This window comes from Clarias gariepinus, chromosome 22 (assembly GCF_024256425.1).
Source record: "Clarias gariepinus isolate MV-2021 ecotype Netherlands chromosome 22, CGAR_prim_01v2, whole genome shotgun sequence".
NCBI classification, from domain to species: domain Eukaryota; kingdom Metazoa; phylum Chordata; class Actinopteri; order Siluriformes; family Clariidae; genus Clarias; species Clarias gariepinus.
Window position 1 is genome coordinate 28,504,137 of NC_071121.1, and position 20,864 is coordinate 28,525,000.

The 20,864-nt window shown below is 44.2% G+C and overlaps 2 protein-coding genes across 2 annotated transcripts in view; one reads left to right on the forward strand and one right to left on the reverse strand.

Annotated features, from left to right (window-relative positions):
* Positions 1 to 7,782, reverse strand: LOC128510157 (uncharacterized). Its single transcript, XM_053482213.1, has 3 exons — positions 7,429 to 7,782; positions 4,791 to 5,789; positions 1 to 515 (listed from the first exon to the last, which is right to left on the reverse strand). The coding sequence occupies exons 2-3, from the start codon at positions 5,694 to 5,696 to the stop codon at positions 468 to 470; spliced, it is 954 nt and encodes a 317-aa protein (XP_053338188.1). The 5' UTR covers positions 5,697 to 5,789; positions 7,429 to 7,782; the 3' UTR covers positions 1 to 467.
* A 5,478-nt stretch (positions 7,783 to 13,260) lies between these two features.
* Positions 13,261 to 20,864, forward strand: part of LOC128510154 (nephronectin) — a 9,561-nt gene continuing 1,957 nt past the window's right edge. The window contains exons 1-12 of the mRNA XM_053482209.1: positions 13,261 to 13,543; positions 16,330 to 16,430; positions 16,571 to 16,663; positions 17,034 to 17,153; positions 17,342 to 17,461; positions 17,578 to 17,712; positions 17,834 to 17,920; positions 18,046 to 18,798; positions 19,397 to 19,486; positions 19,585 to 19,683; positions 20,058 to 20,329; positions 20,423 to 20,864. The exon at positions 20,423 to 20,864 is cut by the window's right edge and continues 1,957 nt beyond it. Coding sequence (XP_053338184.1) covers positions 13,458 to 13,543; positions 16,330 to 16,430; positions 16,571 to 16,663; positions 17,034 to 17,153; positions 17,342 to 17,461; positions 17,578 to 17,712; positions 17,834 to 17,920; positions 18,046 to 18,798; positions 19,397 to 19,486; positions 19,585 to 19,683; positions 20,058 to 20,329; positions 20,423 to 20,524 — 2,058 coding nt within the window. The 5' untranslated portion in view covers positions 13,261 to 13,457 and the 3' untranslated portion in view covers positions 20,525 to 20,864. The remainder of the gene's footprint in view (positions 13,544 to 16,329; positions 16,431 to 16,570; positions 16,664 to 17,033; positions 17,154 to 17,341; positions 17,462 to 17,577; positions 17,713 to 17,833; positions 17,921 to 18,045; positions 18,799 to 19,396; positions 19,487 to 19,584; positions 19,684 to 20,057; positions 20,330 to 20,422) is intronic.

Below are 20,864 nucleotides of genomic sequence, written 5' to 3' on the forward strand. Positions count from 1 at the left end.
AACAGCAATGTACAAAGTCATTAAAGTCTTCAGGTCAAATCAAAACACATTAGTTAATTGTTTTTTTCTACCCATGCAACAGTGAAGTGTGTGACATGTCAAGAGTCTGGAACGCTCTCTGGGGGCGTGGCTTACACCCACCTCCAATCAGACACCTCTAATCTTCATCTTAGATCTGTCCCAAAATGTCTAATAGTGAGGATGGTGTCCAGTGGAGCCACACAGCTCTGACAGCCAATCAGGGCGCTCCTCTCTGCTCCACTTCCTGTCCTCCAGATCCACTTCCTCTCTCTCTCTCTGTCTCTCTCTGCCATACAGAGCTGAAGGTCCAGGTAAAGTTGGAAGTGTTAAAGTGTTAAAGATGAAGCACAGTGTCTGCACTGCTGTAGTCCAATGTGTGTGTGTGTGTGTGTGTGTGTGTGTGTGTGTGTGTTTGTGTACAGTCTGTGTTCTGGGATTTCCTTCTCTCAGAAGAACCAGCGAAACGTGTCTGCTGATCCCACGGATGAGGCTCTCTGTGGACACACACACATGGACACACACACACACACACAGGACATTAGACACACCAGTGGAGCGCACACAATCCTGACATTGCTGTTCTCTGTTGTGTTTTGTTACTGCCATTACTAATGACACCACCAACACTAACTTCAGATTTATGTCTTGAGAGAAAAAGACAGACACAGGGTATACTCTCACAAAACCCCACAGAACCACCACAAATGATCAGAACCTGTAGCTGAATGTAACTGAACGTAACCTCCAAAACCCTGAGACAGATTGTTAGTTGGCTTGGTTCTGTTGATACACCAGCTACTGTACATCAAGTTGCAGTGACACTGGCAAGCCACAGTAGTAGCACTAGTGTGTAGAGTGTAGGGAGTACGGTGTAGTACATAGGGTGTAGCATGTAGGGTGTATGGTTAGTGTGTATGATGTGGGATGTAGCGTGTATGGTTAGGATGTAGGGTGTAGGGTTTAGGGTTAGGGTGTAAGGTGTAGTATGTAGGGTGTAGCATGTAGGGTGTATGGTTAGTGTGTATGATGTGGGATGTAGCGTGTATGGTTAGGATGTAGGCTGTAGGGTTTAGGGTTAGGGTGTAAGGTGTAGTATGTAGGATGTATGGTTAGGATGTATAGTTACAGTTAGGGTGTAGGATATGGTGTGTAAGGTGTAAGGTGTAGGGTATAGAGTGTAGTATGGAGGGTGTATGGTTAGGATTAGGGTGTAGGTTGTGGTGTAGATGGTAAGGTTCAGGTGTAGGTGTACTGTAGGGTTTAAGGTGTAAGGTATAGGGTTAGTGTGTAAGGTAAATGATGATACTTTCTGCTGTTGTTTGTTGTTTGTCCCCCACACCAAAATACCCACCCCAACATTAAATACCCTTCCACCGCATCAAAATCTCCACTATTAAAATACCCACCCCAACATTGAAATACTCACCATAAAAATACCCCTCCCCTACACCAAAATACCCACTTAACAACAAAACACCCCTTCCCACCATCAAAATACCCAGCCAACAACAAAATACGAGAAGGTCTTAAAAAGTTTCCAGATGCGCTTGCCACAGATCCAGTCACTTGGATGTATGTCTTCCCTCAGATGCCTTAAAACCTGGCAGTATAATTTGCTAATGACGGTCTGGTCCCTTTAGATGAATTTTCAACGCGCAATGCTGCGAATGTCGAAAAAACAATAAGCGTGCACTTCCTCGAGCTGCAGACCTGCCTCACATTTTTCGGTTATGAAGATGATGGGCTCTTACACTGTAAGGACTGTTGCTTCATCTCAGGGTTGTACCCGCACAGCCAAGCATCGTCACAGTAAAGATCCTCAACATGAAGGACAGGTCATCCATGGCACGCAGAGTCCTCGGTCGACTCCGACGCAATGTTTCAGCAGCTTGGAGACAAACTTGGCAGCAATACGGCACATGTTGAAATCACATGTGAGGATTGCCTGGCCTGTTCCATATGATACACAGACAACGGCAACTGTTGTGGATTGTTCTCCGATGATCATCATACACAAGTTGCCAAATGGTTTTTACATTTTTGGGGGGTTGAGCTCATTGAAGGGCTTCCTGATCTCTTGTCGTCTTTCAATGATCTTCTGCTCTTGCTACTCAAAACAATCGACTCATTGCATCGTCACCGTAAACTCGCAGAATCACATCAAAAATTGGCCATTTTCACACACTTTTTGTTCTAACTTGCACCAGTTGCACAGCTCCCTATGTACTGTACACAGGATGATGTCTTTTGGCACACTGACTTATGAGGGTTGGTGCTCCCTGTGACTGTGCATGCAGCCTTGTGCTGCCATCTGTTGGGATGTTAGAAAAATAATACCACAAAAATACCCACGCCAACATCAAAATACAACACTGACATTCAAATACCCCATCCTAAGATCCATACACCTCCCCACACGAAAATACTTACCCCAACAAAAAATATTAATATCAGTGGCATGCAGCAAAATACCAATCCCATATCAAAATATGTACAGAGAAGATTGCTTTACTCCACAGCAAAATAACTACCCCAACTTTAACATTAAAAAACCCTGCCAATGCCAAAACAACCACCCAATATCAAAATACCCCACCCACACACCAAAATGCTCACGCTAAGTCTGGAAATATTCTCGCTACATGTACATGCAAACATGATGGCTGTCTCACGTATTCTGCGTATGTGTTTGATGAGGAGCCTGTGCGCATCCTTGTGCAAATCGTTGCCCATCACAAATATACCGGAGATCTGATTTATCGCTGTTGTTTAGTTTACGCAAAACTTGATCATCATTCTAATCATGTCTTTGATTGAATTTTTCGGTGTGCCCCCTAATCCTCTAGTAGCATGCATGGTGTATAGATGAGTATCTGATTAAATACACTCATGAATTTTCTGGTTGACTATGCCAACACACGGTTTAAGAGCAAGTGGCTCAGGAGGCTAAAGCTCTAGGTTGTTGTTTTGGAAATCTGAGTATCCAGGTTTGAGCCCCACTGTCAATAGTTGCCACACCCCTTAAGACCCAGCCACTGGATGCAGTGCCGGTCCCAAGCCTCTTTAGAAAAATGGGAGGGATGCATCAGGATGGGCATCCAGCTTAAAAACCTGTGCTAAGTTGTGCGCAAATTAGATGGTCCGCTGTGACAACCCCTTAATCGGAGGAGCTGAACGAAAGTCGTACATCTCAGATGTAACATCATTAAAATATCCCATCTCCCAGGAAAAAAATACCCGGCCAAATATCAAAATATCCCTGCCCCAGACAAAATATCCATAAAATTAAAATACCCCCCCCCACCCACAATATTCACTAAGACATGAAAGTACCTAATCTATATTATAATACCCCTACCCAACACCTATATAAAAAACAAAAAATATCCATCCCAACATCAAAAGGCTCCATCTCTCACACCAAAATGCCAATCTATCCCATAATACTCCTGCCCAACACCAAAATAGCACGACCAACGCAACAGAATATGCGCCCCTGCATCAGAATACCCCTTCCCCATACTAAAATATTTTCCACTACACCTAAGTACTCTTTCTTTTTTATAAAAATACCCATTCCCTCCATGAAAGTACCCCTCCCTCAACACCTAAATACCCCAAATACCCCAGACACACACACAGCAGTGAGTCGAAGATCTTTGGTCCTGTGTGTGTGAAAGGGTCCCTGGCTCTCTGATTGAACATTACAGCCAGCTTACAGCATATTGCCTCATCACAGCACACACACACACACACACACACACCCTCCCTGTATGTGTGAGACAGACGCGGGGAAAGGCAGGCACTAGCGTGTGCGAGGTGAGTGGAAGTGTGTGCCGGCAGCGTTCCAGCTCTAAAGGCCTTCAGGGAAAACGTCCTAGTCATCCACTTGTGCCCTCTACAAACGTGCACACACACACACACACACACACACACACTGTGAATGTCTGGTGGTTAATTAGCGCAGCGTGTGCCAGGCCCGGGCTGCGTTCCAAACCCACAGCATCGCCGCAAGCAATTATAAGACAGCGTGAAGGAGCGATATGTGTGTGTGTGTGTGTGTGTGTGTGTGTGTGTATGTGTGTGTGTGTAAGCGTAACAGAGGAGATTTCACGTCTATCGAGGTTCTTTCTAAAAAAATAGAAACTTTCAATCAAGTACACCAAGTGTTCTTCGTTCTAGGGGATCTCGAGTAGGGCTTTTCTTTAGGAGTGTGAATAGAGGGCAGTTTTGGCGCTATTATTGGGGTATATTTGGCAGCAGCATCACACACATTCTTCACATGTATGGAATCCCAAAATCTGATCCGTGTCCAGGTCAGCTAGCGACTGATGGCAAATAAACTGATTTTTATACATGCAGCATGGAAAAGTTTCCTGAAACATCACCTCACTCTTTCACGGGGGGCCTGGAGACTATCCCAGGAGACTTTGGGCACGAGGCGGGTACAACCTGAACAGAGTGCCAATTCATCACAGGGCACATACAGGACACATACACGCACACTCACACACTGGGAACATACACACACACTTACATGTTCAATCACACACTTGGGGCAATTTGGGAAAACCAGTTAGCCTAATCTGCATGTCTTTAGACTGTGGGAAGAAACCGGAGGACCTGGAGGAAACCCACCAAGCACGGGGAGAACATGCAAACTCCATGCACACAGAGCTGAGGTGGGGCTCAAACCCGGACCCTGGGGGTCATTAATGCATATGTGTTTTTATAGATCTGTGTTTGTGTGTGTGTTTGTGTGAGAATACCTCCACTGTGCTCCCTGGTTTTTTCTTCAGCTCTTCACACTTCCTGAACTTGCAGATCTGATGACCGGTCTTCCTGTTCCGGCAAGAACTGCACACGCCGCAGTTGATGAGCCGCCTGCAGGGGGCGCACACACCGCACCGCTTTCGCTTTCTCTTGGCTGCTCCGCCGCTGCAGCTGCTGTTACTGCTGACGCTAGCGTTAGTGCTAGCATTAGACCCGGAGCAGGACGCGGAGTTGCTGTGCTGGCAGTCGGCAGCGATCTGAAAAGCGCTGTCCGTCATCGTCGCCACTGATGAGCCCGCCCCTGAGTGCAGGGTGGTCATGACGATAACCCCAGGGGGTAGAGCAAACCCTCCAAATGTAGCCCCACCCCTTTCAGCCTCACCGCCTCCGCCACCTCCGCCACTCCCGCTGGTCTGTTGTGGCACCTTGAGGCGGTTCATGCACTCAGCTCCGCCCACTTGACTGAGCGGAGACAGGAAGTTGTCAGCAGACATCTTGGCGGGCATGTGAACATTAAGTGGCTCCGCCCGAGGCATGGCCGTCCGGTGTGCGTGAGCATGTGCGTGAGCCCCGTTGACGTTTACATTGACATTGACGTTGACTGCAGGTGGCTTACGGCCCCAAAGCATTCCGTTGTCGCACGACCATGGCGTCATCGGCGACGGGAAAATGGGCGTTGCCAAACGAGCGATTTTTGCCGCCTGAGGAAACGGAGCGGCGCCGTTTTTGTAAAAGTTAGCGAAGGAGCGGTAGCGTTCCATCTGCGCGCTGTAGTCCAGCACAGGGTTCATGCATGAGTCCATCTGCAGGGAAAAGTCCCGTCCTGTGGTGGGTGTGTAGCTGTGGGCGTGGCCGTGGGTGTGTGGTGTCTCCATGCACACACTGCTGCTCATGTTCGCCATGGGAAACGAAACACATATACACACAAAAACACACACACACACACACACACCTACACACTTACACTAGCAACACAATCATCAGTGAAGGTGTTTCTGCAAAGAGAGAGAGAGAGAGAATTACTGTTTTGGTTGTAATATTTCCACAAATAAATAAATAAGTGATGACAGATTGAATTTCTATACAATTTATTATAATTATAGTAAGCATGAATAAATAAATGTAATAATAATAATAATAATAATATTACAGACTAACAGATTTCTAGCATTCCTGTTTCATGTTTTATAACTGAACACCCCCCTGCGGCCCGGAGTTCGCAGCGTGTACGGGCCACTTCCTGTATCTGAGGTTAATCAGACTGAGCTAGATCATGTGCACTTTATCCATCAGACGAGTGTTTCGACTGCACATTATTACACTGTTAAACACGTTTAATGAAAATACACTTGGTTGGTACAACGTCTCTGTCCTGAGTGTGTGTGGACGAGGGTGTAAAGAGACTCGCTAGTGTGCATCTGGACCGAGCGGTTCAGGAGGTAGAACTGTCGCTCAGCACCTGCTTTAGATTAATGAACTGAATGAAAGCGATTTAAAAATTCTTATTAATAATAGTAAAAGTAATGGCACCTAATAACTGGGTGGCTTTGGGTGATGCGTCGCAGTGGCTGAGTTGCATTATTGGAATATTGAGGAGGATGTGCTCTTTCATTGTTTACTCAATACTTTTGTTGTTTATGGTGATTTATGGGTGTGGCCAAATGTAAACCAGCCGTCCTGGGCACTCGCTCGGGTGACGTTTTATAGACATACTCGTGAAAATCAGTGCTACGGAATATCTGTAAATCTGACATGAATGTTTTGTTTGGTCAGGCCAATAAAGACGGGTGAAAGACTGGATATGAACCTGGTGTACAGTACGGGTTACACGTATACACAGCGAGAAGAACGTTCAAGTGAAAGATATGAGAGTGTGGCTGGATAATTGAACAGGAAGTCATGAGTGTGCGTGATGTGGCCTCACACACACGGGGTCCTGACACACTTATCCCACTGATATCATGATGATATAAACATAATGGCTGTATTATTTACATCATAAAGTCATTACAACTTCCTGTCTAATGCACATTGTCAACAGGACAGCAGGCCTCGCAAACCAGAGAGAGAGAGAGAAAAAGGAGGGAAAGAAATAGAGAGAGAGATGGAGATAGAATGAGAGATATAAATAGAGAGACAGTAAAGAGAAGGAAAGAGAAATAGAGAGAAAGAGATAGAAAGAAAAAGACAGAGAGACACAGAGAGGGAGAGAGATATAGAGAGAGACAGAATCTTGAGAGACAGAGAGAGACACAGAGACAGAGAGAGAGAGAGAGAGAGAGAGAGTAATAACAGTCGCGGCCAAATCTCCCCCTCCTCCTCGCGCTGCCCTGCTCCCGTCGCCTCGAGCATCAATTACGGTAATTACTCTCCGCCTGCTGCGGCACGGGGGGGGTGGGGGGGGGACACGCGCGCGGATCAGAGGTCATTAACGGGGAGCGCCGGGGAGGGCGCGAGGCCGGACACCGCTAACACGCGCGCAATTAAAGGCGACGGATTAATTCACCGAGAAAGAGAGAGAGAGAGAAAACAGCGGGAGGAAAAAGGAGGAGGAGGAGGAGGAGTGGAGGAGGGAGGGGTGGAGGGAGGGGGGGGGGGGGGGGTGAGGGAAAATGGACGAGCTGCTTCACCTACCGGACTCCCGACGCCTCGCGATCAAAGCCTCTTTAACGCAGAGCATCGGTGCGCTCCGGCCGCGGGAAAACTCACACACACGCGCGCGCGCTCTCACACACACACACACACTCAAAGGCGCAAAAACACACACACACAGACAAATTAAACGCACAAAATAACAACAACACACAATGAGCGGATGTGAGGTTTTTTTAGCGCGCGCTCATCAGTGGCGGCGGCGGCGGCGCTAAAACCCACCGAGAGCCTCCTAACGGGGATCATAAATAATATTGACGCTGCCAACGACACGACGCACCGTCCTCCGGGGGGCGGGCACGGGTGACGGAAGGGTAGACGGCTCCTCCCGGTGTGTGTGTGTGTGTGTGTGTATGTATGTGTGTGTGTGTGTGTGTGTGTATATATGTGTGTGTGTGTGTGTGTGTGTGTGAGGTGAGGAAGCGCCGATGCGGACACCTACAGCTGATCATTGGCTGTAAATCACGCCGGAGGCACGCGGGGAGGCGCGAGGTGACAAACGCCCGGGGCGGGGGGGCGCAGGGGGGGGGCGTGGGGTGTGTGTGTGTGTGTGTGTGTGTGCAGGGGGGGGTGTTCAGGAAACCGTGAAGAGAAAAAAGAGCTCGCCTTCCAATCTCATCCTCCCGGTCTTCTCTCTCTCTCTCTCTCTCTCTCTCTCTCCCTCGGAAACACGGACAGATTAATCAGGGCTCGGAGGCGCGCGGAGCTCGGGGAGGGGTTTTATTTTGGGATTTTGTGCTTCATTACGGCCCTTTTAGCGCCTCGTTACCGTAATTAGCCACGGGGCACCGGGAGGCTAATTAAGGGAAAAGCGGTGCAGAGGCGTTTACCCACTGGGGATTCTGTGTGTGTGTGTGTGTGTGTCTGAGACAGAGAGAGAGAGAGAGTGAGCGTGTTAGAGAGATATTCTTATAGATACGTTTTACTTACAATATAATAATAATAATAATAATAATATAATAATATAATAAAATAATAAAAATAATAATTACAAAAATAAGAAAAGGAAGAAGAATCATCATCGTTGTCGTCATATTTTCCCACCAAGCCGACATTTTTTCTTTACAAAGTATTGAAATTCATTCACACACACACACACACACACACACACACACACATATATATATATATATATACATACACAGTATATGTGTGTGCGCGTGTGTGTGTAAATAAATCTCAATACTTTGTAAAGAAAAAATGTATATATATGTAGCCTATATATATGTGTGTGTGTGTGTGTGAATAGATGTATATATATATAAAACTATGTAAATATAAACAGTAAATATAATGAGCTCAGTCCTAACAAAAGAAAGTGTGTGTCAGGTCCATGTCGGTGTTTACATTACATTTCATTTACAGATTCAATATCATTGTTCCATTTTTCACAGGATCCAATACCAGATTTAACATTTTGTGCGCTTTAGTATATAAGGTATATGTGTGTGTGTGTTTTTGTGTGTGTGTGTTTGGACATTCAGCTGCACACACAGTTTTTTTTTTTTTCAAAAATAAAATAACACATATGGTCAAAAATTTATACACACGTAAAAAAAGGAATAACTTGTATAAATATTTATATATTTAAAATATATATAATATATTTACAGATTTACAAGTTACAATAGAATCAAATATATATATATATATATATATATATATTTTTTTTTTATTCTATTGTAACTTGTAAATCTGTAAATTTTGTAGGTTGTACATTCATCCCAATTTTTTAATGTATCTATTTTTCTTACTGCAATTTTTCTTTTATTGCAGTTAAATCTTTCTATCTTCCTATTCTATCTTATCTCTTCATTTTTTAGGTCATGAACGGTCATATAATCATTTCAGTACATATCTTGTGTACATAATTAATAAAAATTTTAATTTTACATATACACGCAATAGAAAATTATCTATAAAATCAGGAGATATATTTCTAGTTAAATCAAGGACATGGCAATAAAATTAGAAAATGGTGTAATAACAAAGTGATTAGCTATACATAACAGCGTGTGGCCTGGAGTTTTGCTCTGAAGTTTGTCTGGTTCCTCTCAAGGTTTCTTCCTATTACCATCTCAGGGAGTTTTTCCTTGCCATTGTCGCCGTCGTCCTCGGCTTGCTCATGAGGGACAATCATATCATTTTGATTCATACACATTTACATTTCATATAAACTTAATTCTTTTGATTGTGTAAAGCTGCTTTGTGACAATTTAAATTGTTAAAAGCGCTATACAAATAAAATTGAATTGAATTAAATTGAATTTGCTTACATGTGCTGTTCCTTGAGCACATATTCTGGATACAACTGAGTCAGGAAGTGCACTGGTTAATGGGCATGCTAGCTAATTAGCTGCAACTTTTTGGATGATAATTAAGCCATTTCTTACTTCCTTCTCTTAGTATTGTCTTAATATTTCAGTAGACCTGAATAGAAAGCAACACTTGCTAATCCACTTGATGAGTCAGACTATTCAGTATGCTAGTGTAGGAAGTGTTTTGATGTAGCCAGGAGACCAGCCTGGGCAGCGCTGACCTGTTGCCATGGCACCTGGAGGGGCTGTGAGGTGATTGACATTATTCTTGATGTTTTGGAGAACATGTCAAGAGCGACCCTGTGATACTCTTAACTACAGCCATAGGTGAGAGGTGACATGTCACCTCGGTCAGAAATGAGATCAGCTCATTTCTGTGTTTAGATACAGCTAGCTTTCATATTTGATTCAAACCTTTCCTGAGTACACCGCACTGTGCTCCCAATCACCTTTTCAAGCAGACTCACACAGTGTTCACACTAACACTGCTTTTACATTACGGCCCCAAAGACTGGTTTATTTTCCCCACTTGGGAACTGTCAGGGTCATCTGAAAGAGGTGGTCAGCAAAGTCAGACACGGATAGACTCAGATATGGAAGCAAATCATACCCGAGTTTAAAAGTTGATCTTTGATTGAAGTTTAGATGTGACGTCATCAGCGAGTGTCTGTTTCCTCCCGAAATATTTGTGCACGTTTCAATCTCATCCTCTCACAAAGGTAACTGATACAGTTGTAAGGCATGCGAGATCGTCACTATTGACATTATTTTCCGTGTCTGAGACCGTAGTGTGAAAGCACCTTTAACGTCGCTTCATCAGCATGGTTGTCCGTACAGCTTTGTCCAGTAGGAGGCAGAAATAGACCACAGCTAACAAATAAATAAATCCCTAACTTTAAGTAAAGTCATTCATTTACTCACACTCTGTAAACTCTCTTACCTTCATGGTAGATGTTCTGATTCCAGAAACACTGCGGATGAGCTGCACTTCAGGTATCCTCATTAAAATTCTTCTGCTTTGGAGGCCAAGTTGCAATCCTTAAAAAAACACCTAAAAATCCCTTAACATCAAATTTCAACAGGCCTCTTGGAATAAAAAAATCCTCTAATAAATTCTGTTTTCATTTTTATTTTTCTTTTCTTTCATTCATTCATTCAATAATTTACAGTGGAATCTGAGTTCATGGTTGTAATTCGTTCCTAAGTGTTTGGAAAGTTTTATTCGTAACTCGATTTGGTCATTCACCGATTCAATTTAGTTTAAATTACAAAATATGAAACAAATTATAAAAAATTCTTGATTATATAAAAATAATACAGCAAATATAAAAAAAATACAGTAGAGAGCATACACTTTATTTTTACATGTACTGTTAATGCACCTTTCTTAGGGAGACTTGCTGATGTAAAGGAATAGATGAGAGGAAGATGGGTGGGGAGGAGGTTAGTGTTGGTGGGAAGAAGGTTGGTGGTGGGGAGGTTAGTGTTGGTGGGGAGGAGGTTAGTGTTGGTGGGGAGGAGGTTAGTGTTGGTGGTGGGGAGGTTAGTGTTGGTGGGGAGAAGGTTGGTGGGGAGGAGGTTAGTGTTGGTGGGGAGGAGGTTAGTGTTGGTGGGGAGGTTAGTGTTGGTGGGGAGGAGGTTAGTGTTGGTGGGGAGAAGGTTAGTGTTGGTGGGGAGGAGGTTAGTGTTGGTGGTGGGGAGGTTAGTGTTGGTGGGGAGTAGGTTAATTTATGGAATGAGAGTCCCATTTCATAATAACACTGGGTCATTCTCCTTGAGGGGATTTCTCTCCATTTTGTTTCTTGAGCCCTGGTTTATACGTTAATGCCGTTTTAACAAAAAAAAATCTACCAAGAGAGTTTATTTTATTTATTTATTTTTTTTGCAGCACACTGTTTGTCACAGTTTTGTTCAGATGATACTTCTCAGCAAAGTCTTGGATGTCATGTGTGCGATCCACTGATAGTGGCAGCTTAGGATGACGGTTTCTGGGTCGTGTTCCAAGGAGGAGTTTGTAAAAAAAAAAAGGTTTTAGGCGAAAATTTTCGATCGTGAATCGATTTGTTTGTACTGAGATTCCACTGTGTTTCTCTTTCAACTTATCCTGTGTAGCTTTATGGGGCGTCTAGAGAATATCCCATGGGACACAAGTTGGGGTACAAGTTGAATGGGGTGCTAAGTGCACACACACACGCACACACACACACGCACACACACACGCGCACACACACTCGATCACAATAATGGAATGTAGAAATACCAATCAGCTGACACCAGATGTCTTTGGTCTGTGGGTGGAAACCAGAGTACCTGGAGGAAACCCTGAATGTTCAACAGGACATTGAGTTTAGTATTTTCAAAGTTGAGAATCAGGACTATGAGATTTATGTGCTCAAGCGCCATCTGCTGGATTAAATTTGCACTTGTAAAGTAACTGAGCATCACCTCAGCTCAGCTGGAGGGACCTGTGACTCTGATGTCATCTCTAAACCGAGGTGTGCCTATAGATATAAATGATAAATATAAATAAATAATTAATCCCAGTAAAAATATTCACTTTATCTTTTTTAATTAATATCTATTGGTGCAGGTGTTTGTTTACATTGAGACAGTAGCGCATTAGTAGATTATTTTACAGTAGATTATTAAATCCCACACATAACTGTTCATAACATCACTTTTACTCCACATTTAGATTCACTGATGGTGCAGATTAAACTTCAGACAGAGATCTAAGGACTGCAGGAGATTAAGTAAATAACTCTGTACAGACAGGTTTGTGTGATGCTGAGACAAAAGCTGGCTGGACAGACAGAGACTTTTCAGAGACTGGTTTCTGGTCCTCCAACATATGAAACGTAAAGCTATCATTAAAAGAGTGAGTTCTGACCAATGTACAAACCAAACCTTTATTTCATTTATATAGATTGATTTGTGAATGATTTAGGAATTCAGTATAAACTCTATAAGAACAGCCAGGAAGAAGAGATGAGGGAGTTTGTGAGGAACCTGCTAACACTGAGAATTCATAAAAGGCAAGACTAGAGGGAGTGTGTGTGTGTGTGTGTGTGTGTGTGCCTGGTACTCAGTGGCACAGCTGTTGGTTGCAGACTCATGCAATTTATTCTACCTGGAAACCTAGAAACACACACACACACACACACACACAAGGTTTTTTCTTTTGACAGTGACTGTTTTTATATGATGCTAATGAAGGAATTTGGGCAGAGAAAATTTAGGAGTGTGTGTGTGTGTGTGTGTGTGAGAGAGAGAGAGAGAGACAGCAGTTATATATGAATAGATTGTAATTATAAGGACCGGATGCAGTGAACACACACACACACTTCCCCTTTCCCACAAACACCCTACAGTATAGTCTAAATTACAGGCTGTGTGTGTGTGTGTGTGTGTGTGTTTAAGAAGCAGCACACCTGATCTGATCGTCAGTGGGAGGAGTGTGTTCACGCTTTACACGCGCTCCAATCTCTCTCTCACACACACATACACACGAGCGCGCGCGTCCCGCGCTCTGGATGCCTCTCCGGGTTTATCAGCGCGCGCTCTCCCGGGCTTCACGGTCAGTAGCCGCGCGCCCTGTGTGTGTGATGGAGTGTGTGTGTGTGTGATGGAGTGTGTGTGTGTGTGTGTGATGGAGTGTGTCCCGTAGAGAGGAACCACAGCGGCACCGCGGGCATGAAGGGGGGGAGAGGACCGGGCTTAGTGCTGCTGCTGCTGCTGAGCGCCGCGTGCGTCCCGGGGCAAGACCTACCGGAGCACAGGTACACACACACACACACACACACACACACACAGAGATTACATGTGTTTATTATTGTGTGGAGGTAGAACAGAATAAAACAGAAGAGATTACTGAAGTGTTTATAGAAGTTTATATTAATAAATAAAGGACAGGTTGTGTGTGTACACTGGGTCAGAACTCACACACTGATGTCTTTATGTTACATACACTGGAGGATCAGAAACCAGTCTCAGAATAGAATCTGTCTTAGAATTCTGTCTGTATGTCCGTATGTCTGTCTGTCTGTATGTATATATATATGTAGACCGTATATATGTCTGTACACATGTCTGTCTGTATGTCTGTATGTCTCTCCAGTCGGTTTATGTCGCAGAATCACACAAAACCATCCGTCTAGACTTTACTGAATCTCCTGCAGTCCTTAGATCTCTGTCTGAAGTTTAATCTGCACCATCAGTGAATCTAAATGTGGAGTAAAAGTGATGTTATGAACAGTTATGTGTGGGATTTAATAATCTACTGTAAAATAATCTACTAATGCGCTACTGTCTCAATGTAAACAAACACCTGCACCAATAGATATTAATTAGAAAAGATAAAGTGAATATTTTGACTGGGATTAGTTCATATTTTCACTTTGGCTAAAATAACAGCGCTGAAGTGGTATAAGTGAATTTTAACACGCTGGAGTGGTTTTAAGACAAAACTTCATCTTTATCCTTTGATCTACTTTTTCCATTTCTCATCTGTGATTCACTCTCCGATTACCGAACAGGGAGTGTATTTTCCAATGATTGTATTAAGATGAAATGACAAGAAAGTCAAAATCTTGTCATGAACTTTGTAAAAAAGCTGATCTACTTATTTGTAACCTTAATCTTTTAACTATTTCTATTAACTCTTTTCCTATCAAAGAGGATACATCAGCTGGTCTTTCATGTTCTTGTGTGTGTGTGTGTGTGTGTGTGTGTGTGTGTTGAACACTGAACTTTTCCTTGAACCATGTGCTAATAAATCTTCCTATCAGAATAAGGTCTCGGGTTCAAACCCAAGTCTGATAAAATGATCACGATGCTGTGAAGCTCTACACTCAGGGAGCTTCTCCTACTCTTGTGCGATGAACAGGATTATGGGATTGCATTCTCTTTCTGTGTAGAACTCGTGCAGGTTTTTTATGAACGTGCTCTGAGTGAGCTCTCGTCCTCCTGCTGATGCCTTCAGAAACACGCTAGAACTCCAAGAGAGTTTCTGGAGATTAAGGATTCTTTACCTGATCTGATGCTCTGATTCACTCCTGGAGCAATAACGTAAAGAAACCACTCTTAAGACGTGATGGGTGAGCCAAGGGGAAATGGACGAGTGTGTGTTCCACACTGCACGGAACCACATGAATTTTCACTCCTCTGTAAAACTGAATGTAGAACACAACACAGACCTTAGTGTGTAAAAAAGTGTGTGGTGGTTCAGTGGGGTGCGCTCTGCTCCAGGAAGGTTGTGAGTTCAAATCCTAACATCAAAGAGCTGATTTTTATTAAAGGAGTAATCCATTAAACCATGCTGAAGCTAATTCTTGCTTTACGTCCTTAGTTTGTTTTTCCCACAGTAATGTTTCTTTTCATGTCTGTCGAATGACCAAACACGGATCTGAAGCTCGGGGCTGTGAATTGCTCAAACTCAGCTAAGAGAAAATATTACCTGGAGGAGTTAATGTTTAAGATGGTTTGTACTTTCAGGGTCAGCGAGGTCACTGATGACTCAACTGACCTCAGGTGTGAGGAACTAGTGAGAATATGTGTGTGTGTGAGATAGAGATAGATTCCTCAGCGTTGGGGGTTGGGATGCATTTTTTTTCCTCAGCGAGCGGAAAATGCCAGGCTGCGACGGCTCGTCAAGTTGCTGAGAAACTCAAGTCCATACAGGAGCTCCGGAGCAGAAATATGTGCAGCACGTGGAGCTGTTTTTAACCTGAATGGGATCGCAGGCGTCTGCGGTTTAAAAAGAAAAAATAAAACACGGGAAATGACAGGAATAAAATCATCACACGGAAACCCGGTGATAAAATTAGCGGTTGTAGCTTTAATTAAATAGTAACTGTGAGGAAAAACACTTTACCTTCTGCTTTTCTTATATTTATGAGGAAAAATTTTTTTTTTAGTTTTAACTATATAATAATCAGTTAATTAAATGTCTAATACAAGTTGTAAAATCTCTGTAAAATGTTTTTCGCAAAAATTTGAGAACATTTGAGAATGTTTGTGCTAGCACAAGGATCGATCGCGGCGAGCGATTTCTCTAGCTAGCGTGTAACATTAGCATGTAGAACATTGTAAACAGAGTCATTAGGAGTGCTTACATTTACCTCAGATGTGTGATGAAAATGACTGAGAAACGAGAATGTTAGCATCAATTGCTAATTCAGATTCCAGTGATTTCACCATTTTGAGAAAGTTATCTAGCTAGTTAACTTTTAAGTGCTAACTGTCTGCTTTACACAGAAACTTTAAGCTTGTTCTTTAAGTGCAAAGCAACGTGAATGTTTTTCACGCTAATGCAGCTAATCCACGATGGACCAGTGTGATTTAAGACAGTTATATCGCACACTGGTGAGTGACTACACATAGCGACAGCACGTAGCTACAGCTAGCTTCCTCTGCTAATCTGCCACTAAAGCATTAATTCGAGTGTGTAGCATGTTAATGAGGTACAAGCCACAGGTAGCTACTGATGTTTAAAAAAAAATACAGGTGAAACAGGAAGTGAGAGTGATGGTTGTGTCAAATCTGATTGGCTGTTGTACTATGAAAGGCGGGCCATGCTGGAGGTGTCGACCAATGGAATTTGTCGCTATGAGAACAGAGTGGACTGCTGTTGGGGCTGGACTCGAACGAGCTGGGGACAATGCAGACGTGAGGGCGCGCACACACACACACTCACACACACACACACATTCAGAATTTGTGCACTTCAGCATGCTGTCTTATTTGTCTCTGTGTGTGTGTGTGTGTGTGTGTGTGTGTGTGTGTGTGTGTGTACTTTGTTTCTGTAGCGGTGTGTGAGTTGGGCTGTAAACACGGCGAGTGTGTTGGTCCAGATCAGTGTCGCTGTTATAAGGGATACACGGGCAAGACCTGCAGTCAAGGTATGAGTGTGTGTGTGTGTGTGTGTGTATCTAGCTGGAGGGGGAAATGTATTTTCAAAATCAGACCCACGGCCATACATTCCTATCATACCATCACACACACACACACACACACACACACACACACACAAATTGTCTCACATTAATTCAGTGCTTTTTGACAGTACTTGTATATGTTTGTGTATGAATTATCTGGTAAATAGGTGTGTATGTGTGTGTGTGTGTGAGAGAGAGAGAGAGAGAGAGAGAGAGGATATAAATGATATTTTTTGTCACAAGGCCACAATTCTTGATTGGTAATATGGATATCTTTTCCCTCTGTGTGTGTGTGTGTGTGTGTGTGTGTGTGTGTGTGTGTGTGTGTGTGTAGATGTAAACGAGTGTGGGCTGAAGCCGCGGCCATGTAAACACCGCTGTATGAACATGGTGGGCAGTTATAAGTGTTTCTGTCTCACCGGCTACATGATGACCAACGAGGGCACCTGCAGGAGTCAGTGTTTTATTTAACACTATGTGTGTGTGTGTGTGTGTGTGTGTGTGAGAGAGAGAGAGATTCAAATAGTTTTGTCAATAGAACATTATGCGATGATGATGTAATGATAATGATAATGATGATGATGATGATGATAATAATGATATAACAATGATGTGATGCTGATGATGGTGTGATGATGTCAGACGCCCGGACGTGTGCGATGGCTAACTGTCAGTACGGCTGTGCGGTGATGAAGGGAGAGGTCATGTGTCAGTGCCCGTCGCCGGGGTTACAGCTTGGCCAAGACCGCAGGACGTGTATTGGTGCGTCACCTCTTGCACATCACCTGTGTTTATAGAGAAAGATCTTATATTACACTCATACACATGATGTAATGATGATGATGATGACGATGTGGTGTGTGTGTGTGTGTTGTCAGATATTGATGAGTGTGCACTGGGTGTAGCCAAGTGCCCAAGGTTCCGGAAGTGTGTGAACACGTTTGGCAGCTACATCTGCACTTGTCACAAGGGCTTCGAGTTGCGCTACATTAACGGCAAATACCAGTGTACAGGTACGTACACACACACACACACTGTGCTTCAGTGCACAGTTCTACAGCTGCTACAATCTGTGTGTGTGTGTGTGTGTGTGTGTGTGTGTGTGTGTGCGTATGTGTGTGTGTGTGTGTTTAGATAAGAACAACCCCTGTCATGAAAATCCAAACGCCAAAAAGTGCAGATGTAAACCTGGGGCCAGTGGGTGGAGCTATGACTGCAAAAGTAAGTGTGGATGGATGGATGGATGGATGATTAACCAATCAAAATGATTCCCATTTGTGTGTGTGTGTGTGTGTGTGTGTGTGTGTGGTGTTTTTAATAGTTTTGCCTGTTCTTTTCCTTTATAGTTGTAATTACAGTGAATGTTGATCCAGCCAGACCGTTTACAACACCCAGACCTACACCTAAAATCACCACGACTACAGTCACCTCGCCTACCAGCCCAACAACCAAGAGACCAGCCATGACAACCATTACTACGACAACAACCACAACAACAACATCACCACCCACCACCACCACAATAACAACCACTATCCCTACAACTACAGCACCAACCACTGTGGCTACAACAACAACAACAACAACTACCGTCCCTACAACAACAACAACAACTACCATCCCTACAACTACAGCACCACCCACCATCGCAACGACAACAGCACCAACCACCGTTCCTACGACTACAGCACCAACCACTGTCGCTACGACAACAGCAACAACCACCATCCCTACAACAACAGCACCAACCACTGTCGCTACGACTACAGCAACAACCACCATCCCTACAACAACAGCACCAACCACTGTCGCTACGACTACAGCAACAACCACTGTCGCTACGACTACAGCACCAACCACCATCCCTACGACTACAGCAACAACCACCATCCCTACGACAACAGCAACAACCACCGTTGCTACGACAACAGCACCAACCACTGTTCCTAGTACAACACCAACCATGGTTGCTACGACAACAATGCCAACCACCACCATGGCAACAACCACGGCACTGGCAACGACTGTGCAGCTAATCACCACGACGCTGGATAACCATATACAGGAGATCACACAGAGGCCGAGGGGGGATGTACACAGTGAGAGAACACACACACACACACACACACACACACACAATGATATAGCACTGTGATTAGCATGTTAGCATGCTTGTGACACCATTATATTGCTAGCTACATCACTGTCGCTGCTAGTTGTTAGCCTTACCTTAGCAATGTGGCATGACTGTCTGTGTGTGTGTGTGTGTGTGTGTGTGTGTGTGTGTGTGTGTGTGTGTGTGTGTGGACAGTATTATTTAGCCATATTAGGATACAGATCAGTGTGTCAGCCTGCAGTAAAGAGAGCAGGTGTGCCCAGTGGAGGATCTGGCAACCGTCATTGCTCCGAATGTTTATATTACAGTCGAGTGTGAGTCTAAATCAGAGTTCACCATCTCGGTATGGAACTCGCTCTCTTTCTCTCTCTCTCTCTCTCTCTGCTGATGCCCCCCCCCCCCCCCCTGCTCTCTCAAACTGGTCTCTCAGACCCAAACACGTCAAAACTTTCCTAAACAGAAACACTGTGACTGTACCGTATTAGAAATGTGTTTAGGAAACATTTATGGAAACTGCCACTATCCTGATGTGAGTGTGTGTGTGTGTGTGTGTCCTGCTCTTTCCATTCTGCTCTCTCAAGTTCCGAGGAATCCGGATCAGAATATCTTCGAGCTGGACTTTGATGATATCGAGCTGGGGAACACGGCAGATTTTGCACTTGATGATCCAGGTGAGTCTCACACCACTGCACCTGACCGAGCCTTTAAATCCTATAAACACTGAACTGTGTGTGTGTGCGTGTGTGTGTGTGTGTGCGCGTGTATGTAGCTGCTGGCTCTTTGAGCTGCTCTTTTGATCAGGGTGTGTGCAGCTGGATGACGGATCAGGACGGAGATCTGCGCTGGGAAGCTGTAGCTGATCCACATGGTAACACACACATGCACACACTTGGATCTGAAATCGGGGTCGCGGGGGTCGCAGTTCCAGCAGGAAACCCCAACAAACTTCCCTTTCCCTATAAACCGACTGCAATACTGCCCCCGCAGCTCCGATACTACGGCCAATGTCACATTCCAATGTTCCATCACTTGTGAACGAGAACCCGAGATACTTAAACTCCTTCACTTGGGGTAACGACTCGCTTCCTACCTGGGGTAGACAATCCCTCAGTTTCCTGCTTAGAACCATGGTTAATCATTGGTTTAAAATTTGTTCTGATTGGTCACTTGTTTAAACCATTCCTGTTGCACCATCTTTATCATTGCATCACTTTCTGTCACTTATCTGTCAATCATCCTCAGGTGGGCGGTACCTGACTGTTCCAGAGCCGAAGACGGGACGAACTTTAAAAGGCGCACGGCTCACAATCCCCTTAGCCCCACCTGCTACACCTCCTTGGAAAGGAAGTGATCTTTGCCTGGCCTTTAGGCACCGCCTCCAGGGGCTACTCATTGGCTCATTGCAGGTGTTTGTGAAAAAGGGGTGGGGCTACAGTCCTGCAGTCTGGACGAGGACAAGCGGACAAGGCTGGAGACACACCCAGATCACACTGTGGGGGCGAGGCATTAAAAGTGTAAGTTTTGTGTGTGTGTATGTGTGTGTGTGTGTGTGTGTGTGTGTGTGTGGTACTTTGTATATTAATAATGAATTATAACTTGTGTTAAAGGTGGTGTTTAAGGGAGAGAGAAGGAAGGGGCGGAGCGGAGAGATCGCCATTGATGACGTGAGCATACACAGAGGAGTGTGTAATCACAGGGATCCAGACTGATGCACACACACACACACACACACACAAAGTAATATTCACAGAGGTGACCTCAGGTTTGGACTTTAACACCTGAACACTCCTCACGGTAGCCATGGATACAACAGGCACCAGTGCGGTTCTGTGCTTGGGTTATTATGGGATGGACATATCGACAGTAGAGTGGGTTTTCACACCACATGCACTGCGAAGCCATACTGTGTGCTGGAGTCCATAAAACACACACACACACAGACAGGACTTTGTAAATATGTTTATTATTATTATTATTATTATTATTATTATTAAATGACCCCGTCTCTGGTCAGTATGAGAGCAGGGGGGCGTGTCTTATCATGTAAGA

Coding starts and splice junctions, on each gene's coding strand:
- LOC128510157 (XM_053482213.1), bottom strand. CDS start 5,696: ATGGCGAACATGAGCAGCAGTGTGTGCATGGAGACACCACACACCCAC. Junction 516..4,790: donor AACCAGGGAGCACAGTGGAG/GTATTCTCACAC, acceptor GTGTGTCCACAG/AGAGCCTCATCCGTGGGATC.